Source organism: Mercenaria mercenaria, chromosome 8 (genome assembly GCF_021730395.1).
Source record: "Mercenaria mercenaria strain notata chromosome 8, MADL_Memer_1, whole genome shotgun sequence".
NCBI classification, from domain to species: Eukaryota; Metazoa; Mollusca; class Bivalvia; order Venerida; family Veneridae; genus Mercenaria; species Mercenaria mercenaria.
In genome coordinates this window covers 29,589,733-29,610,356 of record NC_069368.1, presented here as the reverse complement: position 1 = coordinate 29,610,356, position 20,624 = coordinate 29,589,733, and the positions used below count along the sequence as shown (strand labels likewise).

The window sequence follows — 20,624 nt, the reverse complement described above, 5'->3', positions numbered from 1 at the left end:
TGCCTAAAATTGGCGTAAGATTTACAATGGGGTAGGGGTAGGTAATTTTAAATATCTATTAAAGTAGATCAGGTTTGGTTTTGATATTTTTCTGACTGATACATATAATGTTAAGCTATAAATGAAATAAAAGTTTTCAAGATAGCACTTTATATTATCTAGAAAATATAAATTAAAATAAAAAGAACAAAAACTATCAAAATTCACCACTTTTTAACAGTTTTTTCTTAATACATGTCTTAGATGCACGGTGACCCCAACATTTTTTCTTTCCATTTTGAAGCATTTTTGTGTGTCATTAATGCTGCAAAATATTTTGAAAATCTTAACGTCAGAATTTTTTTTGTAGATCTAAATACTTTTTTCCATTGAAAATAAAGTGGGTGGGGTAATTATGTCAACATTTAAAACTTAAAGAGATTTGTTAGTGACAGTTATGCTTATATAATACTGACATCACCATATATTCATATTAACCTGTAAGACCTGAAATCCCTATCAGATTAAGTAGGATATTATATGTTTTATAAAGTACCAACATTTTTTCAATTTTACAAAATTTCAGAAATGCGTAAACAGTGGGTGAAGAAAATACCTTATAAAATTAAAACGAGTTCGGTGACCTATGTTTTTTCTGCTCTTGTTTGTCTTAGAAACTAATGTTCTTCAAGCCCACAGCGTATGAAAAAATTCTTAACGTTAGAAAAAATTCGCTCGTACATCCTTAAGAGGTGCATCGATCATAAAAACAACCATAAGAGACGTTTTGGGGCGCTGAAGTCATTATTACACCTTTACTGAAGTACTTTAACCTTTTTACGAAACTCCAAGATAATTTAATTTGCACATCAGACGAAGAAACTTTCACCAGAAAACGTATTGCACTTCTCCTGCTTTCCAGTAAATAGTATAATAAATTCGGTATAAACTATGTCATGGGTTCACTCTGTTCCATAATTATGGTTGTAAAAATTCAAACTCGGTCTATAGGCATACATTTATTAACAGCAATACATAATGACGAAGTAAAAGAATTACAAAACAAGTGTTAACATTTGATAGTTAAAGGCCGCAGTACGAAAGCTGAAGCAAATCCAATGGTGACTGATATTTGTCAGTTCGAGTCTTTTGCCTTCGTGGTGACGACAAGTCAGGACTGAGGACAAAAGAGGAAAGCAAATTGCCGGTTTGTCAAGTTTTCGTGTCCTCGTGTGCTTGGGACGGAGACATGACAATTACAGGGCGACGACATTTAGTTTTTTTACCCGCCGGCACGGCACTTTGCCAATAGAATACTTCGTGTGTCCGCCAATATTCTTTCCTTATTTCGCCTTTATGTTTCGTCCCCTCGTCCCTTCGCCCTGGCGCGCGATAACTCGATAGTGTTTCGTCCTTTCATGTCCTCGTGTCTTCTTGTCTTCGAGATGGCGGCACGGAAACACGAGGGCATGAAAGGCCACCCCGAACACGAGAAGTCTTGAAACGGACAGAAATCAGCCATTATAAAATCAAGACAATAGAGAAGTTGAGATTGGGTATAATATTATATAGTATCTATGTGGAATCAGAATTCAAACTACCAATATTCGGTAAGTATAGTATTCGGTTATAGTAGTGGACCCGTAATTGTAATCGGCAATTTCCGCCTGATTCCGTAATCTCCGTATGCGATTCGCCATTTTCCGGCTGGTATGGCAAGTCCCTATAATAACGGCCGAAGATTACCGAAGAAGAATTTGATGATTACGTAATCGCACGGAAATTGCCGAGCGCCATTTTGGGTCAATTACCTAAGATTTACTATATACGTGTGCATACACACGTACCGAAATCTAAAACTAAACTAGAACTTTGTACTCGATATGCAGATAAGTTTGAACAGAGCCTTGATTGAAACTCTCATAAATTAATCTTATAATGATTGGGTAAAGTACAGAACAAAAAGGTTAGTCTGCATTCTTTATTTTTGTCCGGATTGTATACAATTTGTAAGGGAGGTAAACCTATACGATTTATTTTCATCGTTTCTTCGCATTTTTTGCGCTTAAGCCCCCTCGCTCAAAATGTCACAGCAATATGCATAGTTAGGCCATTTTTTCTATATATCCACTTTTTAAACAATAGGAGAAGTACAACAAATAAATACATGTTTATAAAAATGTCTTCCATTGTAGTGTTACCGCAATCATACTCAAGAGTGCTATAAACATTATTTGGTTTACATATTCCGCAAAAGCAATAAAAAATATTACAAGTAGATATATTCCAGAGTCGGAACTCAAAAGCTTTTTTTCTCTTGCTTATTTGGTCTCTGGACGACTGGGCTCTTGAATAACTTTAAATAGAACAACAAGTTTTGCTTCAAACAATGCAAAAACCTAAAAATAATTATGCGACAATTAATCATGCTGATGGGCTCTCGACATATAAAGTGCAGGCTTTCTGCAACAAAATGATACTTACAGATTAAAGTCTTGAGGTAATATATATGTACAAAGTTTTAAGGGTCAGATCAGGTTCTATGTGTTGTCACTGTATGAATTGCATGTTTGAAACATTAAAGGATCGCGCGTAAAAATATACGTCACAAAACCTTTTTTCTTTGTTTTGTTGTAAGTTTGATAAATCAGGCATCCAACCCGGATTCAAGAGGTGGAATGAAGGGTCAGTGCCCCCCTCCCCCACCCCCACCCCACCTCTCCCACTCCGCTGAAGTGACCTAAATTCATCTAAGTTTAGACCCAAACTGCACCAGAGGCCAGCTTTTAACACCTATATGTCAAAACTGCCCTGACATCGCCCCTTTGCAGGAAGGGGTAGCCCCTTCCGTCGTTACCCTCTGAGGTTGAACAAAAATGATGTCTGCATTGAGTTCGCTATATACTTCAGTCTCTTCTTGCTTTCAGATAAATTCATGATCTGAGTTCTCAAAATTTAAACCCAGATACCATTTCATACCATTATTTTTATTTCCATGCTGAACTTGTGCCAGCTCCCCTATCACCCACTAACACTGAACACTAACACAAAAAGTCTGGATCCGGGCCTCGGCATGACGTTTTGAGTACCAAAGCATGTTGCTATATTGCTATTTATCTGATTATCAAGCTATGACGTTGTGTTTTCATACTGCATCCGTTTCAATCTGCAATATTTTGGCTTCAATGCATTAACCGCACGCCGAATCTCCCTGAAGTGCCGCGACTTCTATACAGTTTGATTTTAAATAAAGATATGCAAAACCCATAAAACAGCTGTTTTGCGTTTTACGGTCTTGGTATGATTTTCATTTATATTTTTGTTCTGAAAATGCTACGAAATATTGATATTAACGAACAGCTTTGTTTCAAGACATATTTAAATGTGTGTATAGCGAAGTATACAAATTGCGTACAATAGAAGATGAAATCAAGAGCACGCACTTTCTAAGAACATCATAAAATTAGCAGTTAAAACTAAATCACAGTAAATAATAGATGTCTTATAGCTAGAACAACTGCAGTTAGTTTGCATCTGCGAAAAAACAAGTTTGTTTTTTTTACATTAAAAACCTATTTTCAACAAGTACCACACCCCTTAACCGGTTGCGAGCAAAAGCATTTGAAAACTTTTGTCCGCGACGAACTGATTTGCTCGCAACCGGTTAACCGATGTGAAAATACAACAATTGAGTTAGCAAATAAATACACAGCTCTTAACGTTATAAAACTATGACACAAAAGAAGCCTTAACTAAAGCACCATCAAATAAAAACATCACATTTTATAGACTTAGTGCAGGTGGCATTATAGTTATGAGGCAGGTTATAAACTGACGCTGTCACGTTAAAAAGGACCACTTTAAATCATGTGTTGAGGATCTACCTTTAATGTGCGTCGTGAGGTTTTTATACCGGATAGCAAATATATCTATCTTCAGACAAAGGCTTACTAACGAATTGTTCTTAACTATTTAAATAAACTAATGGACCCTTAACCCTTACCATGCTGGACACGATTGATTTTGCCTTTGTGACCAGTGTAGATCATGATCAGTCTGATCAAGATCTGTAATGTTCGCTATTCAATCAGTATCTTTTTGGTAAGCGCCCCTTTAAACAGTTAATGGTGCTGTCAAAATTGAATAATGGACAAGTTTATTATAGAAATTTAGCATGGTAAAGGTTAATGACTACTGGCTTTTTCCGTTCGGTAACGTATACCCCGTATGCGATCTTGGCTCGTTCCTAATTTTCTGCTGTGGCCGAATGCTCCCGAAATAACTTACGAAGAAATACGTGACTGAACGGAAATTACCGAGTATCTATACAGGTTCATTACCTAAATTAACCTCTCTATAGGACTACCGCCTCTGTACAACAAACTTCAGTCGTCCATTCGGTATTTCCTCTGCAAAGTATTTACTGTTGATTTTGTGATTTATTTCACCTCTGTTATATATCTATTGCAGTGCTCCACGAGAAAACCAACATAGTGCGTTTGCGACCAGAATGGATCCTGACCAGACTGCGCGGATGCTCAGGCTTGTCTGGATCCATGCTGGTTGCAAACGCACTATGTTAGTTTTCTCATGGCGCGGCTCAAATATTCCTTTACACTTGACACATTCAGTATAGTACTAAGGGGGCTCAAGACGTTTTTGTTCTATTTTTGCTATCTAGCTAACGTTTTCTTGTGTAATTTTATTTGATGTATTGAACATTAAAACTAAAATTATTGTCGGCTGCAACGGTGTGACAGACACTTTTGCCTCAGTTCAACCTTTGTATAATCTGCGCTCAGTGTAGCGGAGTAAAATATACATTGCAGATGGCACCAACACGTGAAATGACGCCATGGCCATTGCAGCACTTCGGCAGTTCATACAAAAAAGTTTACAAAATATGTTCAATTCTTATGTATAATAGATAATATCATATGTGTACTGAAATTCAGATGTACACCGTATGTGGCATATGATAAAAACACGATCTACGTATTAAATCGTTTTGAACCCCCTCGTGTAAGCAAAAACTTTAATGTAGTGGACCCGGAATGACATTTGGGAATTTCCGTTCCATTACGTTTTCTTAGTACATAATTTCGGCATTTTCCGGTTGTCGCGGAAACCAATGCTGGCATGAGCTACAATTACGGCCGAATAATGCCGAATTAACAAACGAAATCGCACGGAAATTGCCGAATGTCATTACGGGTTCCGGTGATATATCTAGATGATCCTTTCTTAACCAGACGACTCACAAATGTATTCTTTGAGACGCGCTGACTCAAAATTGCGAGCAAATGAGGTAAATATTGCGGTTTTGAAGACATTTCTTAAAGGAACTATCCATTTGTCCTGCATGATCAAGTTGTCTGTACACTTTCCCACGTAATTGGGTTTCTATATTTAGAAGGGGGTGCACTATTACAACGTCTTCCGGGCCATGTCATTGATTTGCTCTTCGGAATAGTTTTAGTTCTATCAGTTAAACTTAATTTTTGTATGGACATAGATTCCGAAACCCAGTCTGGATGAATAACAAAATACTCCGGATTACCATTTTTTGGATGCGTAAATAATCCACCATCATAGAAATATTTTGAGTTTTTGTTCGCTGCTGATTTTGGTCTACACACAGAATGTGACGGACTACTTTTTGCACTAGAGCTTCTCGAGCTTGAGGACGAAAGAGCAGACGACAGTTCCCGCTCGCCAACAGATGCGGACATATAGGCATGAGGTGGTCGAACAAATTTCTCCATTGGTTTGACGGATGGGTAGCTGTGACTGTGCCATGGGTGTGACGGATTATTTCTCTTCAGGTATGAGGCCGTCTTCTTGTTCTGTTCTTGCATCATATTGAGGCTTACTTTTGCAACTTGCAACACTCGTCTAGGTGATCTGAAACAGAAGAACAAGCGCTCGGTAATACGAAACTTGTGAACTTTCTTCCCGGGAAGACCATTGCGTGAGACTTCCCGACTGACTGACTTAGCTACAAATGTAAAATCCCCACTGTTGGGGCTCCTGTGGGTGGGGAAGGATTGAGGGTGTTGAGGGTTTAGTGGAAATGGAAAGGGGAAATTTGATAAAACACTATCCTGGGGCATAAAATGAACCAATTTTATGATGTAATAACCCTATTATTGTGTACACTATCTGATTCTAGTAGTTTAAAATAGTCGATATTTGATTTGCTGTGTACGTACATCTGCATAATTTCATACTTTTAACCATAATAATAATAATAATAATAATAATAATATTAATAATAATAAAAAGAAGAAGAAGAAGAAGGAGGAGATAAATTGAATAATATCTTTAAGGCAACACATCAAAATCTGTACGAGCATAACGATTATTACCTTTGTAAATCTTACATTCAATAAGGTTGTCTAACATAAGCTTTGTTTCTTATGCTCTATCTGCATGATATTTTTTATCAACCTATAGACAGAAGTTATTCCGAGAATAATGGTTTCTAAAAATAAAAGATATTTCATGAGAATATGCTCAGGTAAATTGAACCTATTGCCAATACATGTAAATCAAATGCTTGTTCAATACAGACCGGCAGATGAAATACGTTTTCTCTCTCTATACGCAATATCATTTGGATTGTGTAAATACAGAAATAAAAGTGAGGTTGGCACAGGTCATTATGCATTTTTTCAAGCATCAATAACGTAATGGCGAGATGCAACTATGTATATAGGGATAACGCATGTTTTTACGCGTTATAACGTCTGCAGAATCCCGAGGGAGGGATTGGTTAATGCCCGAGTCCGTAGGGGACAAGAACAGCAGTTTTATGCTAGAATTAACTTTAAAATCTCCAGACACCGGAAAAAAAATCAATACTAGAAATGGTTTGATGACGTTTCACTGGCGTAATTTACTAAATGATTTTACAGTACTCCAGACACCCATGAGTAACATCTTCCACGTGCCGTTTTAATCTACCGATAATACTGCGTGTTTCTTGTTTAAGCTTCTCGTATTGTCAACGTACAGGGATCGCAAATCGATACCTTCTGTTGCAAATGCTTTGACACGGCATGTGTGACTCCCAATAATAATACACAGCTGTTGCTTTTCCATTATTAGAAAAAATAAAACTCGCTTTCATCTCTATATTAATCATGGGCACAGAGCAACAATTAAGGCGAGTTGTTTTTTTTATTTGCTGCCATGTTTTGCCAATATTTTCTACATTTATAGTAGCTTATATTGATTCAAAGTGACCAATTTCCTTTGGGGGAAATGAAGCCGACTTCAATCGAAACTAAAGAGGAAAACTGTGTATTTTCTGATACTTATCAATGGTGCATGCATGTAGAGAGACTGTTCGTGTACAGACATGTTCATAATTAACATGGCTATTGAATTGAAATTCAAGAATGAAACTAATTTGAACCGTTTCCGTCAGCACGAAACTTATTAATATCATCTTCTGCACGCGCAGACGAGAAATGCAATTAGATGTACAACAACATTTACACCAAAAATATACATTGATTTATATACATTAAATAAAGAACAGACAACACACCGTCTGTATTTGTAGGAATACCTTTCGTTATCGTCTGGCACGGGGTTTGCCTTTGAAACCGCGTTTATTGCATCAACCTGGGGCATAAGAACGGTTGCTGGTTTCGGGCCCGAACCTAGATTGTTCACTTTCATTGACTGCACAAATCTTGCCGGAGGAGCCGTTTTCGGGCGCAGATGATGGCGTCTTATGTAAGCGCTCTTAAGCGGTCCCCTTCTCGACTCGGCCTTTTCTTTCTCACGGTGCTGTTTATATGACTTGAGAGCCCTTGACATAATATAATCATAATCGCTATCGAGATCTGAAAAACAGATAGACAAAAGAACCCCTGAATAAATAATTGAAACAAAACAGCTCTACTCACCAATTTAATGTGTGCCAAATCCTTTTCTTACAAGAAATCCTAATCTAAAACTCAGAAAATATTTACAGTTTTCTCACTGAATCATTATAGTCTTCCAACAAAATGTCCGCCATGTTAGATTCATGGATAATTTCCAATCGATCAATAATGATATTGGAACGCTGCGGCAGCAGAGACGCTTTTGCAATTCCTTCTATCATTTATGCAGTAAAGAATGGGAAAGGCACAGGGGGTATTATAATTTTCTATTTCAAACTTTCGAGAAAAAAAAAGTTGATTTTTAATAAAATTCCAATGTTGAAATTCAAATATTTTAAAATTGTGTTTTATTTTTTATCTATTTATAATACATTGTACTTAATTATTATTTTCTGTATTTAACTTTTAATAAGGTATTCGATATAAGCTCAACCACGAAGACAAAAGTTTGGACATTGCTAAGGTCGCGTCTAGTTTATATAATTAAGACACCGCTACCGGAGTTCACTGACTCCATCGTATAAGCTTTCCTCATAAAAATGCAAAAAGTACAAAACTTGACTAGATTCTCAGTCTTTCATTGTTGCTGCCTGTTAGACACAAAAGTCCAGGTCTGCACATAGTTTTCACAACCATAGTTTACTATATTGGTAATTATAAAATGGGTTGACCTGTACCTAAAAATGTATGTCAAATTCGCCGCAACTGTTCTATAATTTAGAAACTTTTTATGGAGCATATGAGCCTATCCGTATTTTCTTGCACGTCCATTTCGTATCTGTCTATATCTTCATTGGTATCATAGGCTTATACATATATATTTTATATGTATTAAGAATACTAGTATAGTTATTGCTTGTTCCCCCCTCCCCCTCGAAGGAACTTACGTAAATATGAATAAGTATACTCGATAATGATTTCTGGAACTTTTTTCATCTCTCACATGAATGCCTACATAATACATATAAATAGTCTTTGATCGATCAAACAATATTATAACAGAGGCTTTGCGCGAAATATGCTGACATAAAGTGGCACTAACTTTACCATTCTCTTCAAACCGCAGATGTTTAATTATGATGGTATAAAACTGATGGAGATCAGATGTACAGAAATATAGTGCCGGTGTTTACTCAAATTTCAAGTTGTTGAAAGGCGCTTACTTTCAACGAAAGTTATTAGACGTATATCTGTATATACAGAAAAAATAGACCCATAGATTGCACGTGCATACCCAATTGCTCGTTATCACACTAAAACACGAAAAAATTGGAAATCCAGTGGTATTAAGAGCGCTGTTCACATGCGCAAGGTTTGCACCCGGATGCTAAATTTGCGCCTGCGCAAAACAGATCTTTTGCCTTTGTGAACCAGAATACACCGCACACAAGACTAAGTTTGTATTTAGTATTAATTTCCGCTAGTAGATTAAAGTGCCGATGATTACTCAAACTTTGGACGGAGGCGCTTAATTACAACGAAAGTTATGTAATGCATATCTTTTTTTATTTGTATTACATATAGAAAAAGAGATCCCTAGGTCGCACGTGCGAAACTCGAGTGCATATGATCCCACTAAAAACATAAGAAAAAGTTAAAGATCTTTTGGTGGCAAATTGGTGCACATTGTTCACATGGGCAAGGTTAGCACCCGGATGCAAAATTTGCGCCTGCGCAACAAGAAATCTTTCGTCATGCGGACCGGAATACACTGCGCGGAAAAGATGCAAATCAATACACCTCCAAAGGCGAATATTGCATATTGTGTATGGCCGCAATAAAATACACCCGAGCAAGTTGTTCAAATTTACTTTGGTATTGATTTTAATGCATTAGATTTAATATGAAAGTGACTATTTCACAATCAAGGATGTTATCATGCTATTTGATAACATTAAAATTGGAAAGTCCTTTTTTTATCCATCACTAATGAATGTAATAAACCGAATGGCGGGAGTAAATTTATTTGCACCCAAAATCATTACTGCATGTGAACCAAACCCTTGTTTGCGTCTTCACATACTGCGCAGGTGCATTTTTTACACCTCGTTGTATAAGAACAGAGCTTAACTTAACAACCTGTCAAATTTTCGAAATGGTACACATTAGAACAGGCTTACATTTTTCAAAAACCGGGATCCGTATTCATCAATATCTTATATATAATGTCTGACGTTAATTTTCATTTCAATACGTGTGAAACTGATTATCAGAGAAAAAAAAAGAAAATTAAGCATCGGAAATTTCAGACTTTAGATAGTGAACCCTCAGGCCTTACCTACGTGTGCGTACACAGGTTGAACCACTTCCGCCTGTTGTAGGCCTATGATGTTCATTTTGTTGTTTTTACTTATACAGTAAAACCTCTGACAGCTCTAATAACCGGACACCTCCCTACAACGTACGGCAGCTATTTAATTACATTTAATTACAATTCTTTAGAAAGAACACACATTAATGTGTACAACAAACGCATTTCAGTCTTCTTAGAGCTGTTTACTTCACGCTGGTTGCACTGTAATACTATTCCAGTATATTAAGCGAAAATATATATTTCTGTATCTTTCACTTTTCAGTCCACCGCATCTCGTTTTTTGTTGTTTTTTTTTCTAAAACGGTTATATTGCAATGATGATGTTATTCTTTTCCAGTTTAATAGTTTTCTTTCCAAGGACACATTTTAATTCCATTTTCAGTTTTATCCCTTAAAGAACATGTCTGCCATTTGAACATATTCTAATATTTGAACATAACTCTATTTCACAAGCGTTATCATCATTTGAACATTTTGACTAATCCATGTAGTAGGACAACATTTCCAATCAGCTTTGGGCAGATGACACTAGCGTTATTAGAAATGTATCTTTAAAAAAAAAAATTAAAAAATATGTATTTCATTCATAAAAATAGAAGCAAATATGACGTCAGTACATCCAATTCAAACTTTTGAAAACTGTATTTTCAAGTTCTAGCATAACTGATTATGAAACTGACTTTCAAGCATTTTTTTTTATTATCCAAGTGGCAAACACTGTCGGTTCAATCCAAACTTAAATATGAAACTGGTCTTATCAGCGTTTGTTTTGTTCCAATCTTAGTAAATTAAGAAACAAATATCTGATATAAATAGATGATCTTTAATCTTAATACAAAAGTTTACAAATAATTGTCGATTGTTTAATGAATACAGGTTCTTAATTATGTATCAGTAAAGTTGAATATTGCCAAATTATCTACGCATACAACGATATCTTACGAAATTTGAACCTAATTTTATATTAACGATCCATCGATTTATAAGTATGGTTCTCAATCGGTTTATTTGTTTTTCATTGCCAGTTATAGCTATTTAAAAATCTTTAATAATTCTTTAAATAGCGATCATTAGAAAAGATTATTTGACTTTGAGAAAAATAATGAAACTTATTGTTGGAAGAGCTGACACACTTCTGTCAGGCTTTGAACACGGTGACTTCGGTTCGATAAAGTGATACTATCGATCCATTGTTTAATGACAAAGGACACGATCCGAGAGGATCCAATTTCGCTGACGGATAATTGCAGATTGCATAGTTAAAAGACAATATTGCAAATGTGTGTGGTAATCAGAACAATGAACGTTAATTAAGAAATGAAATAAGATACTTATCTGTTTTATTTTTATTATATAACTTTCTTTTTGATTAACAAATATCGTGATTTTAGCTTTGACTGTATACTAAGTTATTGAATTTGAGAGCTAAATACAGAATTATAAAGTTAAGTTAATACACTATTTTTTTTAAGATTAAAACTTCTCGAGTGTTCGACCTTTTATCTTAAGCGCACGACATAATATCAAGACCGCTTTGTATTGAGTGCACAACATAATATTCCAAACGCTCGACACGATGAATCGAATTCTAATGCAAAACATATTATCCCGAGCGCACGACATGATATCTCGTGTTCTATATAATAGCTTAGCAAACAAAATGATAACTCGAGCGCTCTAGAAAAAATGCATAACATAATTTTTCGAGCTCACAACATGATATCTCGAACGCGGGATACTCAGTGCACGAAAATTTATCCAGAGCACATGACGTGATATCTCAGGTGCTGGATAATAAGTGTACGATAATTTATCCAGAGCACATGACGTGATATCTCAGGCGCTGGATAATAAGTGTACGATATGATTTTCCGAGCGCACGTCATAATATTTTGAGCGTTCGATATATTAAGAGCACGATAGAATATCGCGAGCGCACGACAAGATTTCATTAGCGCTCGATAGTGAGCGTACGTCACAATATATAAAATGCACAAAATTTTATTAAATCGAGTACTAAACGTATTTATTATCACCAGTTCTTGACATGTTATCCAGAATGCTCGACAAATTATCTCGAGCGCACGGCTTATTAAACTAAATGCTAAAGTTTGGCTGTGACTTGTTGATGACTATCTTACTATCATAGCTGTTATAATTTCGAATTTTTGGTCACCAACTCCCACAATTAAGTTCATTCTGACACGGACTACAAATTAAGAGTACGATTCTTTGGAAAAGCTCAACTTACCATAATTTGAAGCTACAGGCACCCTTACTGCGTAGTTCTGTCCGCCTGTCTGAAACGAAATAAGCATCTTCAGAGTGGAGGTAAAAAAAACATGGAAATAAAATCATTAGCCGCGCCATTAGAAAACCAACATATTGCATTTGCGACCAGCAGCCTGCGCATCAGCGCAGTCTGGTCAGGATCCATGCTGTTCGCCAACGGTTTTTCTAACTGCAATAGGGTTTGAAAGCGAACAGTATGTATTCTGACCAGACTGCGCGGATACGCAGGCTGGTCTGGATCCATGCTGGTCGCAAACGCACTATGTTGCTTTTCTCATGGTGCGGCTCCATTTCTTTTTAAAAAGTGTTGATTCATTTTGCTTATGTAAAAATGTATATGCCTATTTAGCGGTTAGGGATAAAATGCATGATAAATTAAGTTAATGCTTTCATCGCCCATTTATGGGGGAAACACCAAGCCCATTTACGAAACAAATTAGAAATTATGGTGCACTTCAGCTAATTTAAATGCAAAATTATTTTATTGTAGCTTTGTCGTTATAAACCGCAATCTTAATCTATAATCCGGATAAGCTCCCAAATCTTGTAGATATTTGGTATAACTTAATTAAACTCTTTAGTTGGTTGCGTTACATGCGGTGGATTATGCACGTTAGATTATGCATTGCTCATTTATACAGACAATCCCGAGTAAGAAGGCCGTAAGAAAGACCTCTTCAAATAGAATTATTCATATTATGGTCCTAAGTATACGACTATTGAATGGCTTGCCGGTGTATAGTCAAGGTAAATAGTTTTGACTATTCAACGGCAAGCCATTCCATACAAGTGCTGTAAATGACATCGGTCAAATAGCACAAAATATGAACCTGCTGTTTTTATAGGTTATTAGATTTGTATGAGTTCTGCAGCATAAATGTTGCGCAAATTTAGGAGCGTAGAGTTAATATTATTCCGCGAAAGCACGAGTGCATATTTCTCGATACAAATCTAATAATCCTTTTTCTATATACGCATCTAAAATAATAATTATTAGATGATATGAATATGTTCTTTAGAACAAGTAGAGTTGAAAATGTCGTCATTAAAGAAATTTCAAACGCAATGACAGACGTGAAGCTGACGTCACAAATGACATAGGTTTGAACGTCAGTGACGTTTCAGGTTACATCGTAACTGTGGATTTTGTAAAGAAAATACATTACCATGGCGTCTTGTACCGTAGGAAAGAATTCAGGGTGATACAAGTTTCAAAATAGATGATTTTATGCAAAACTGAATATAACATGTGGGTTGTATGAATCAAGATCCATCCATGGCATTCGCATAAGGTCTGGTTAAGTGTCATATTAACAAGGAATTATGCAAAATGCTCAAGTCCGTTAATACGTTGGTTATATCATATATCTATTAAGACTAAAACACTTTTTAACCATTTCAATTTTTAATTTGCAAGCATAAAATTTGAAGAAAAAAAAGTATTAAAATGAGTTATTGATTGTCACATAACTGAATGACGTAGATCAAGATTTTTGAGGGCCTGACTGACCGCGGGGATATAACCAGCGTTTATCCCGCGACGGAAACCCTCCACCTAATGTGTCACTTGGAGATTACAGGTGCCACTCTGGACATTGGAACAAAGGCAGAAACACCGAGCTTAATATTGACCTTAAAATTTGGCTACAAAGCAAGGGATTTAAAGTCAGCAACCCGAACCTCTCGGCCACGTAGGTCACAGTTTCGAGCTGTGATGAGAGACTACCGCGAAGCCCATTGTCATTCTTTAATCAAAAACAAATACAAACCTCGTCGACAGACAAATCGTCTTCCATTTTAACTATGATGAAATTGTAATAAAATCCAGCTTCATTCAAAATCCATTTTTTGTTTATTGTAAACACCCACTTAACCACTTTGAAAACACATATTTCACCACATTACCACTGAGCATTTAAAGAAGTGTTTAGGATGATTCACCTCATATTAAAGTTTTGTCTTGTAGAATATGTGTTTGCTTAAAAGGTGCAACTGCAAACTATTCTAAATATTTGCACTGCAAATACAGTTTTACTTCAGTATTAAAGGTGTACGTCAACTTTGGATCAGTGAAAAATTATTCCCCTTTTGCATTTTTTTACTTAATGCTTGAATGACTTCTTTAAAGTCTTAACTCCTGATACGTTTTTCTTCTCCAGTCTATTCTGAAAAGGTTATTAACATTCAAATGTTGTTTACCAAAGATTTATACTTTTTTATTTAATGTTTATAAATCTCTTTGACAGATTTCAAATCACACTTTGTTATGCAAATACTCATTTAATATTCGAGCATTTCGCTTCACTGTATCAATATACACCATTATCAATAAAAAAAATAGAGAAACGAGTGTCTTATCATAACACTTTGAACAGTAAAGACTTAATTTTATCTGAAATATTTATCCCAAATTTTGATTTATATCTGATATTATCTGCACAATTTTTGTGTGATAGTTCCTTCAAAAATCAAGTTCACAACACATGTGTTGATAGCAAAGATTCTCCGCAATTTAAAAAAAAAACGAATGTTCAATAACTAAATGGTTATTTTTTATTTCTAGGTTAATCACAAAAAGATACAAACTTTCTGCCATGCAAGTTTAAATATATATGTCGCTAGATCAAAAGACTTCTGATAATCCAATTCAATTATTTACGGGTCCGATTAAAATCTCGTTTGTAAAATAAATATTTTTCTTTTTTTTGCAGTTTTAATGAACGCTTTAATTCAAACTACCAAACTAATATGCTCAAAAGTTCCGCAGCTAAGAACACGTAAATAAAAATTAGATTAAAGCTACAATTCGCAGATGGAGGACAAAAAGTTACAGTTTTTCAGTATTTTATAGTCTGTATTTGTTCATAGGAGATAACTCCAGAAGGTATTCAAATTTTGTTTAATTATGTCCCTATTCTTTTCAAATGAGGAATTTGGCTGAGATAGTAAAAGTGAAAAAGTAGAAATTTAGATTTGTCTTTAAAACTAAAAAAAATGATTACCCAGTCACAAGCAAGACTAATTAATCTGTACTGTCATCTACATTAAAAAAAAAAGATCTTTTTCATATTACATTTTGAACCAGTCGACCAATGTTTGTCAAATTTTAAGAACAGAGTAAGTACACTAATACCATTTAGATGCAATCTGTATAAGTCAATGTCCTATAAATTCAAACATTATTTTTTGAAACAGTCGCTTTAATTTATTACCGGTAGTTTAATATATTAAAAAGCAGTATGTAGGGTTAAATTGCAAGTGTCAACATTTAACCTCGGTCAAATATCAATGATCCTTGGGTTTTTAAAAAGGCTGTATTTGACTTAAGAAGTTCTACAAACGAATACTTCTTGTCCATTCTTCATCTGTGTCGGTTTTATTTACAAATCTAACAAAAATATTGTCGTTTTCTAATTCAAGTAGACTCTAGCAAATTCGGTTTTCAGTTATAAGCCAATAACAGCGCAGCAATCGGATACGGATTTATATAAAATTGAGCCGTGCCATGAGAAAACCAACATAGTGGCTTTGCGATCAGCATGGATCCAGACCAGCCTGCGCATCCGCGCAGTCTGGTCAGGATCCATGCTGTTCGCTTTCAAACCCTATTGCAATTAGAGAAAGCGTTAACGAACAACATGGATTCTGACCAGACTGCGCGGATGCGCAGGTTGGTCTGGATCCATGCTGGTCGCAAAGCCACTATGTTGGTTTTCTCGTGGCGTGGCTCAATTAAAGATTAACAAAAAAGACTGCAGGTTTTCTTATTTCACACAATAAATGTCAACTACGCCCTATGGCTTCTTGGATTTTTAACCACTTTCGCCTTGGTTAGGAATTGTGAATACCACGCTCTGTTTACGCTCCAGGATTCGAACTAATGACCTTCAGGTTTGGAGTCAGACGCTCTACTCCTACGCTACTGAAGCCTCTAGAAAATAAATATGGCTGAAACTTCATAGTTTTGCATTTATGCTTGTCTGGGCCAGGTTTCTTGAAAACTATTACAGAAGCTGCATATCATGAGTTGTACTTGCAGCACTTAATAAACTTTTAAAGAGTGCTACACCTAGAATGGGGATAACTCAAAATGCGGATGTTCCCTTTATAGTAACATACTTAAAAAAAGGATTTGATTGTAAGAGGGGTTTTCCGGACATCCTTTCAGTATAGCATTAAGCAATTGGCCAAAAGTCCAGAATTAGGTATTGTACTGTACGTCCAAACAGTATGAGCAACGCTCTCGTAGTTCTATTCCCGCGCATCTGAAAGATGGACCGTGGAAAATTAGACAAACCACAAGACGGCCCTGATTTTTTTCGTTTTTATATGGTCATTGAAATATTTTGATAAAATATTTGCTGGGCTTCATTTATAAAAGACGTTACGCGGCGGCAATTTGACGTTATAATTGACGTCATGGTGTTCTCTTAACGGTCCGCGCGTCAACCCTTGTTTATCACAGATTCTAACATGGCCCGCTTTATTTCTACATTAAACAAAGAAGACTAAAGCTGTGTCTTATACACAGTTTATGCGTCACAGTTATAACGTCATAGCGTCAAACGTTACAGCGGCGCGCTGGAAAAGAAAACCACACAAAACTGGCAAATATTTTTTGAATATCTTCAAAGATGTAGATAATAACCCTTATTCTAACATGGCTCGATTTGATTTCCAGTTAAACAAAGAAGGAAATCAAGCTTTGTATATTTAACAAATAATCAAGGCCTTCGCGTTGTTTATCGTCTAATTTACCACGGTTCAGAGTTCAGATGCGTAGGAATTGAACCACGAGGGTGTTAGCCCGAGTGGTTAAATACTGAAGCATCTGAACGATGAACCTTGGTAAATTAGACGATAAATCACAAGAAGGTCTTGATTGTTTTCATTCTGACATGCACGTTAATATATTTCAATAAATATTATGCTGGAATTCATTTACGCGAGGAGTAATGTATCGGACGTCAGGCGGCTACATGACGTCAAAATTGACGTCATAATGCTCTCTTACCGGTCCGTGCGTCAACCATTGTTTATCGCAGGATATATTGCGTTTGATTTTCTTCTTTGTTTAACTGGAAATCAATTCGAGCCATGTTAGAATCTGCGATAAACATCGGTTGACGCGCGGACCGGTAAGACAACATTATGACGTCAGTTATGACGTCAAATTGCCACATGACGTCCGATACATTACTCCTCGGGTAAATGAAGTCCAGCATAATATTTATTAAAATATGTCAATGAGCATGTAAGAATGAAAACAGTCAAGGCCTTCTTGTGATTTATCGTCTAATTTACCACAGTTCATCGTTCATATGCTTCAGTATTTAACCACTCGGGCTACGCATCTGAACTCTAAACCGTGGTAAATTAGACGATAAACCACTCGAGGGCCTTGATTGTTTGTTAAATATATAGAGCTTTACTTTCTTTTTTGTTTAACTGGTAATCAAATCCAGCCACGTTAGAATGATAAATTTCCATAACTTCTCTCCAGATTAGGTAGGAGGCATATCCGGACACAGGCTTCGGAACGGACGGACGGATAAGATAAACGGTTGTGACTATATACCCCTTCCCCAATAGTGCATGCTGAGGTAGATATATAAAAAAAGACATGGAAAGTACAACTTTTCTCCATTAGATCCACTTGCTTTGTCATTATTTGACGTGATCACGGTGATGTCATGAGGATCTAAACAAGGTCCAGAAAGCGATCTTGGATTCAGTATTGATCCTTTAAGATCATGAAATACATGATAGAATTCCGCTTAAGCCGGTGCTAGGGTGCAATTTTCGTATCTTCTCATGAACAGACACAGTCAAAACGGGTTTGCTTTTATGTTGCTAGGTTGCGTACTAAGCTTCTAAAGGATCTTTTCACAGATTTTATCTGATACAACAAGAAATTGAAACATTATCTGTCGGCAAACATACGCTACACTTTTGGTCCTATCTGTAACACCGAAGACCTACTGTTACAATGTTACTTTAATGTTACACGCAAGACTTTGATGGCTGATTTCTTTTAAATTTTTTGTTTGCACTTAAAAATAAAACTTTGCTACGATTTTAATTGTAACATTTATTCAAAAATTTCTTTAATAACTCCATATACATCAAGGGTGTTGATTCGTAGAAAGAATTTCAAGAGTACATGCAGTTTTAAGCCAATGTTTCGAAAACAAATCAAAACTTAATGACACTTTTATATGCGTTATGTTAACTAAGGATTAACCTAAAATCGAAGTTAAATGTGCATTTTTGTCTAAATTTATAAAGTTTATGGCCAAAAATGGAAAATACCAGTTAAAAAATCATTTTGGCTGATTTAGATATCTTAAAAAGAAAAAACAAATACAGTCGTAATACTTTAAGTTGTGGAATGTGGTCCCCAGAGTCACAGAATGGTATCCTTTGACCCGTAGAATGATGTCCTTAGAGTCGTAGAGGGATGTCTTTAATGTCATAGAATGTGTCCTTAGAGTCGTAGAATGATATCCTTCGAGTCGTAGAATGATATCCTTCGAGTCGTAGAATGTGTCCATCGAGTCGTACAACGACATATTATATAGACTGTATGGCCGTATATTGAAAGAAAAACTGAGGAAAATACACTTTTATGGAATATGTGGGTCAAACTGAAAATCAGCATTAGAAAGATAAAACCAATCTACCTTGATACGTACATACTGGTTTAGGCAGTCCAATTCACTATTCGCAAACTGGTAAAATACCATTTTCTTTCAAAATCCGTCACGAAAACACAAAAATTGACTTATATTTTCAAGCATACCAAATGAACTGGTCACACAGACATTTTTGTAACTAATATTGGTGTCATAACAGACAAACTTTCTTTTAAAACAATAGAAGATTTGTATCTTCAGTCATGCTTAAATATCAATTTCAAAGCGACGCATTGATTAAATCGAATTTAGTGTTTAAAACATTGTCTTGATTATTTAATGACCCAAAGTAAGACATTGATGACTTTTTTGATGACCTTGCAGGAAAATGGTATAAAATTACAGCTTAACCCTAGATATGCTGGACAAGATTGATTCTGCCTTTGCGACCAGTGTAGATCTTGATCAGTCTGAACATCCGTGCTGTCTGATCAAGATCTGCACTGGTCGCCATTAAAACAGTATCTTTTTGATAAACACCCCTTTTAACAGTCAATGGTACTGTCCAGACTGAAAGATGAACAAGTTCATTACAGAAATTTAGCAGGGTAATGGTAAAAGGGTCTCTAAACGCGGTTCAGTCACCTGATACCTGTTCACGGCTCTGATACAGGGGTATGGATGGATGGATGGTTAAATATGTCCGTATTCTCTGGACTAGCGACCTACAACATAAATAGCTGTCCGTCAATGCTAAGCCAAAATTATTTGTCAATAAACTTACAAGTTAGTATTAACTACATGTAAATGATATGTTGAAATTTGGTTTAACTTTAATGGTATCGGTTTTTCGTCTTCTAATAGAGAAATGCACAATATCTGCAAGTTGTTGAAAGTATCTGACTTACCTGTGTGAAATTTTTAGTGCATCCGACTTGTGCCGACGACCAATACTCGGGATACTCGACTAATCCTAAACCGGTGTATGCCGTAAAAATCATTGTCGTTGGCACCTAACAAGATCTCCCTATTTTTTTAACTGTTTTTTTTTTTATTTATTTCACACGAATTGAAATTTAAGGGTCTAAAATCCGATCAACTGATAAAATAACGTATAAGTTTGCGTGTAACAAATTACAAAAATTACACAACTGTGTCGAAAATGTTATAAACACGCAGTCCTTGTGTCGGCGCGCCTGCCGAGTGTTGCAAACATATTTATTTCTTTTGAAAATTTTACTACATTATAAAAACGTGCACTTGCAAAATTGAAGTATGATAAATACTACTACATAACCAAAGAATAACAGATAAGAGGTAATTTTATTTTGGTATAAGATGCACTTATACATGGTTAAAACACAGCCCCGAATAATTGTTATCAAATCTTAAAGAAATATCTTGTCTAAAGTTTGACAGTTGTTTGAAAGTCAGAAGAGAAAGAGCCAATGGCAATGACTGTAAAAATCCCTACCAGCGTTATATGGTCACCTGCCTAAAGCAGAC

At 35.8% G+C, this 20,624-nt stretch overlaps 1 protein-coding gene across 4 annotated transcripts; it reads right to left on the bottom strand.

The window, feature by feature from the left end:
• Positions 1 to 983: 983 nt before the first annotated feature.
• Positions 984 to 19,312, bottom strand: LOC123565434 (uncharacterized). Of its 4 annotated transcripts, none has more exons than XM_053549648.1 (4): positions 19,179 to 19,312; positions 12,443 to 12,491; positions 7,556 to 7,835; positions 984 to 5,883 (listed from the first exon to the last, which is right to left on the bottom strand). In XM_053549648.1, exons 1-4 carry the CDS (start codon positions 19,227 to 19,229, stop codon positions 5,346 to 5,348), a joined length of 918 nt encoding a protein of 305 aa, XP_053405623.1. In that variant the 5' UTR covers positions 19,230 to 19,312; the 3' UTR covers positions 984 to 5,345. The 4 variants fall into 4 exon arrangements, with proteins under 4 accessions (XP_053405623.1, XP_053405622.1, XP_053405624.1 ...); XM_053549647.1 differs by having other exon boundaries at positions 19,167 to 19,301; XM_053549649.1 differs by lacking the exon at positions 19,179 to 19,312 and adding an exon at positions 14,253 to 14,942.
• Positions 19,313 to 20,624: the final 1,312 nt, after the last annotated feature.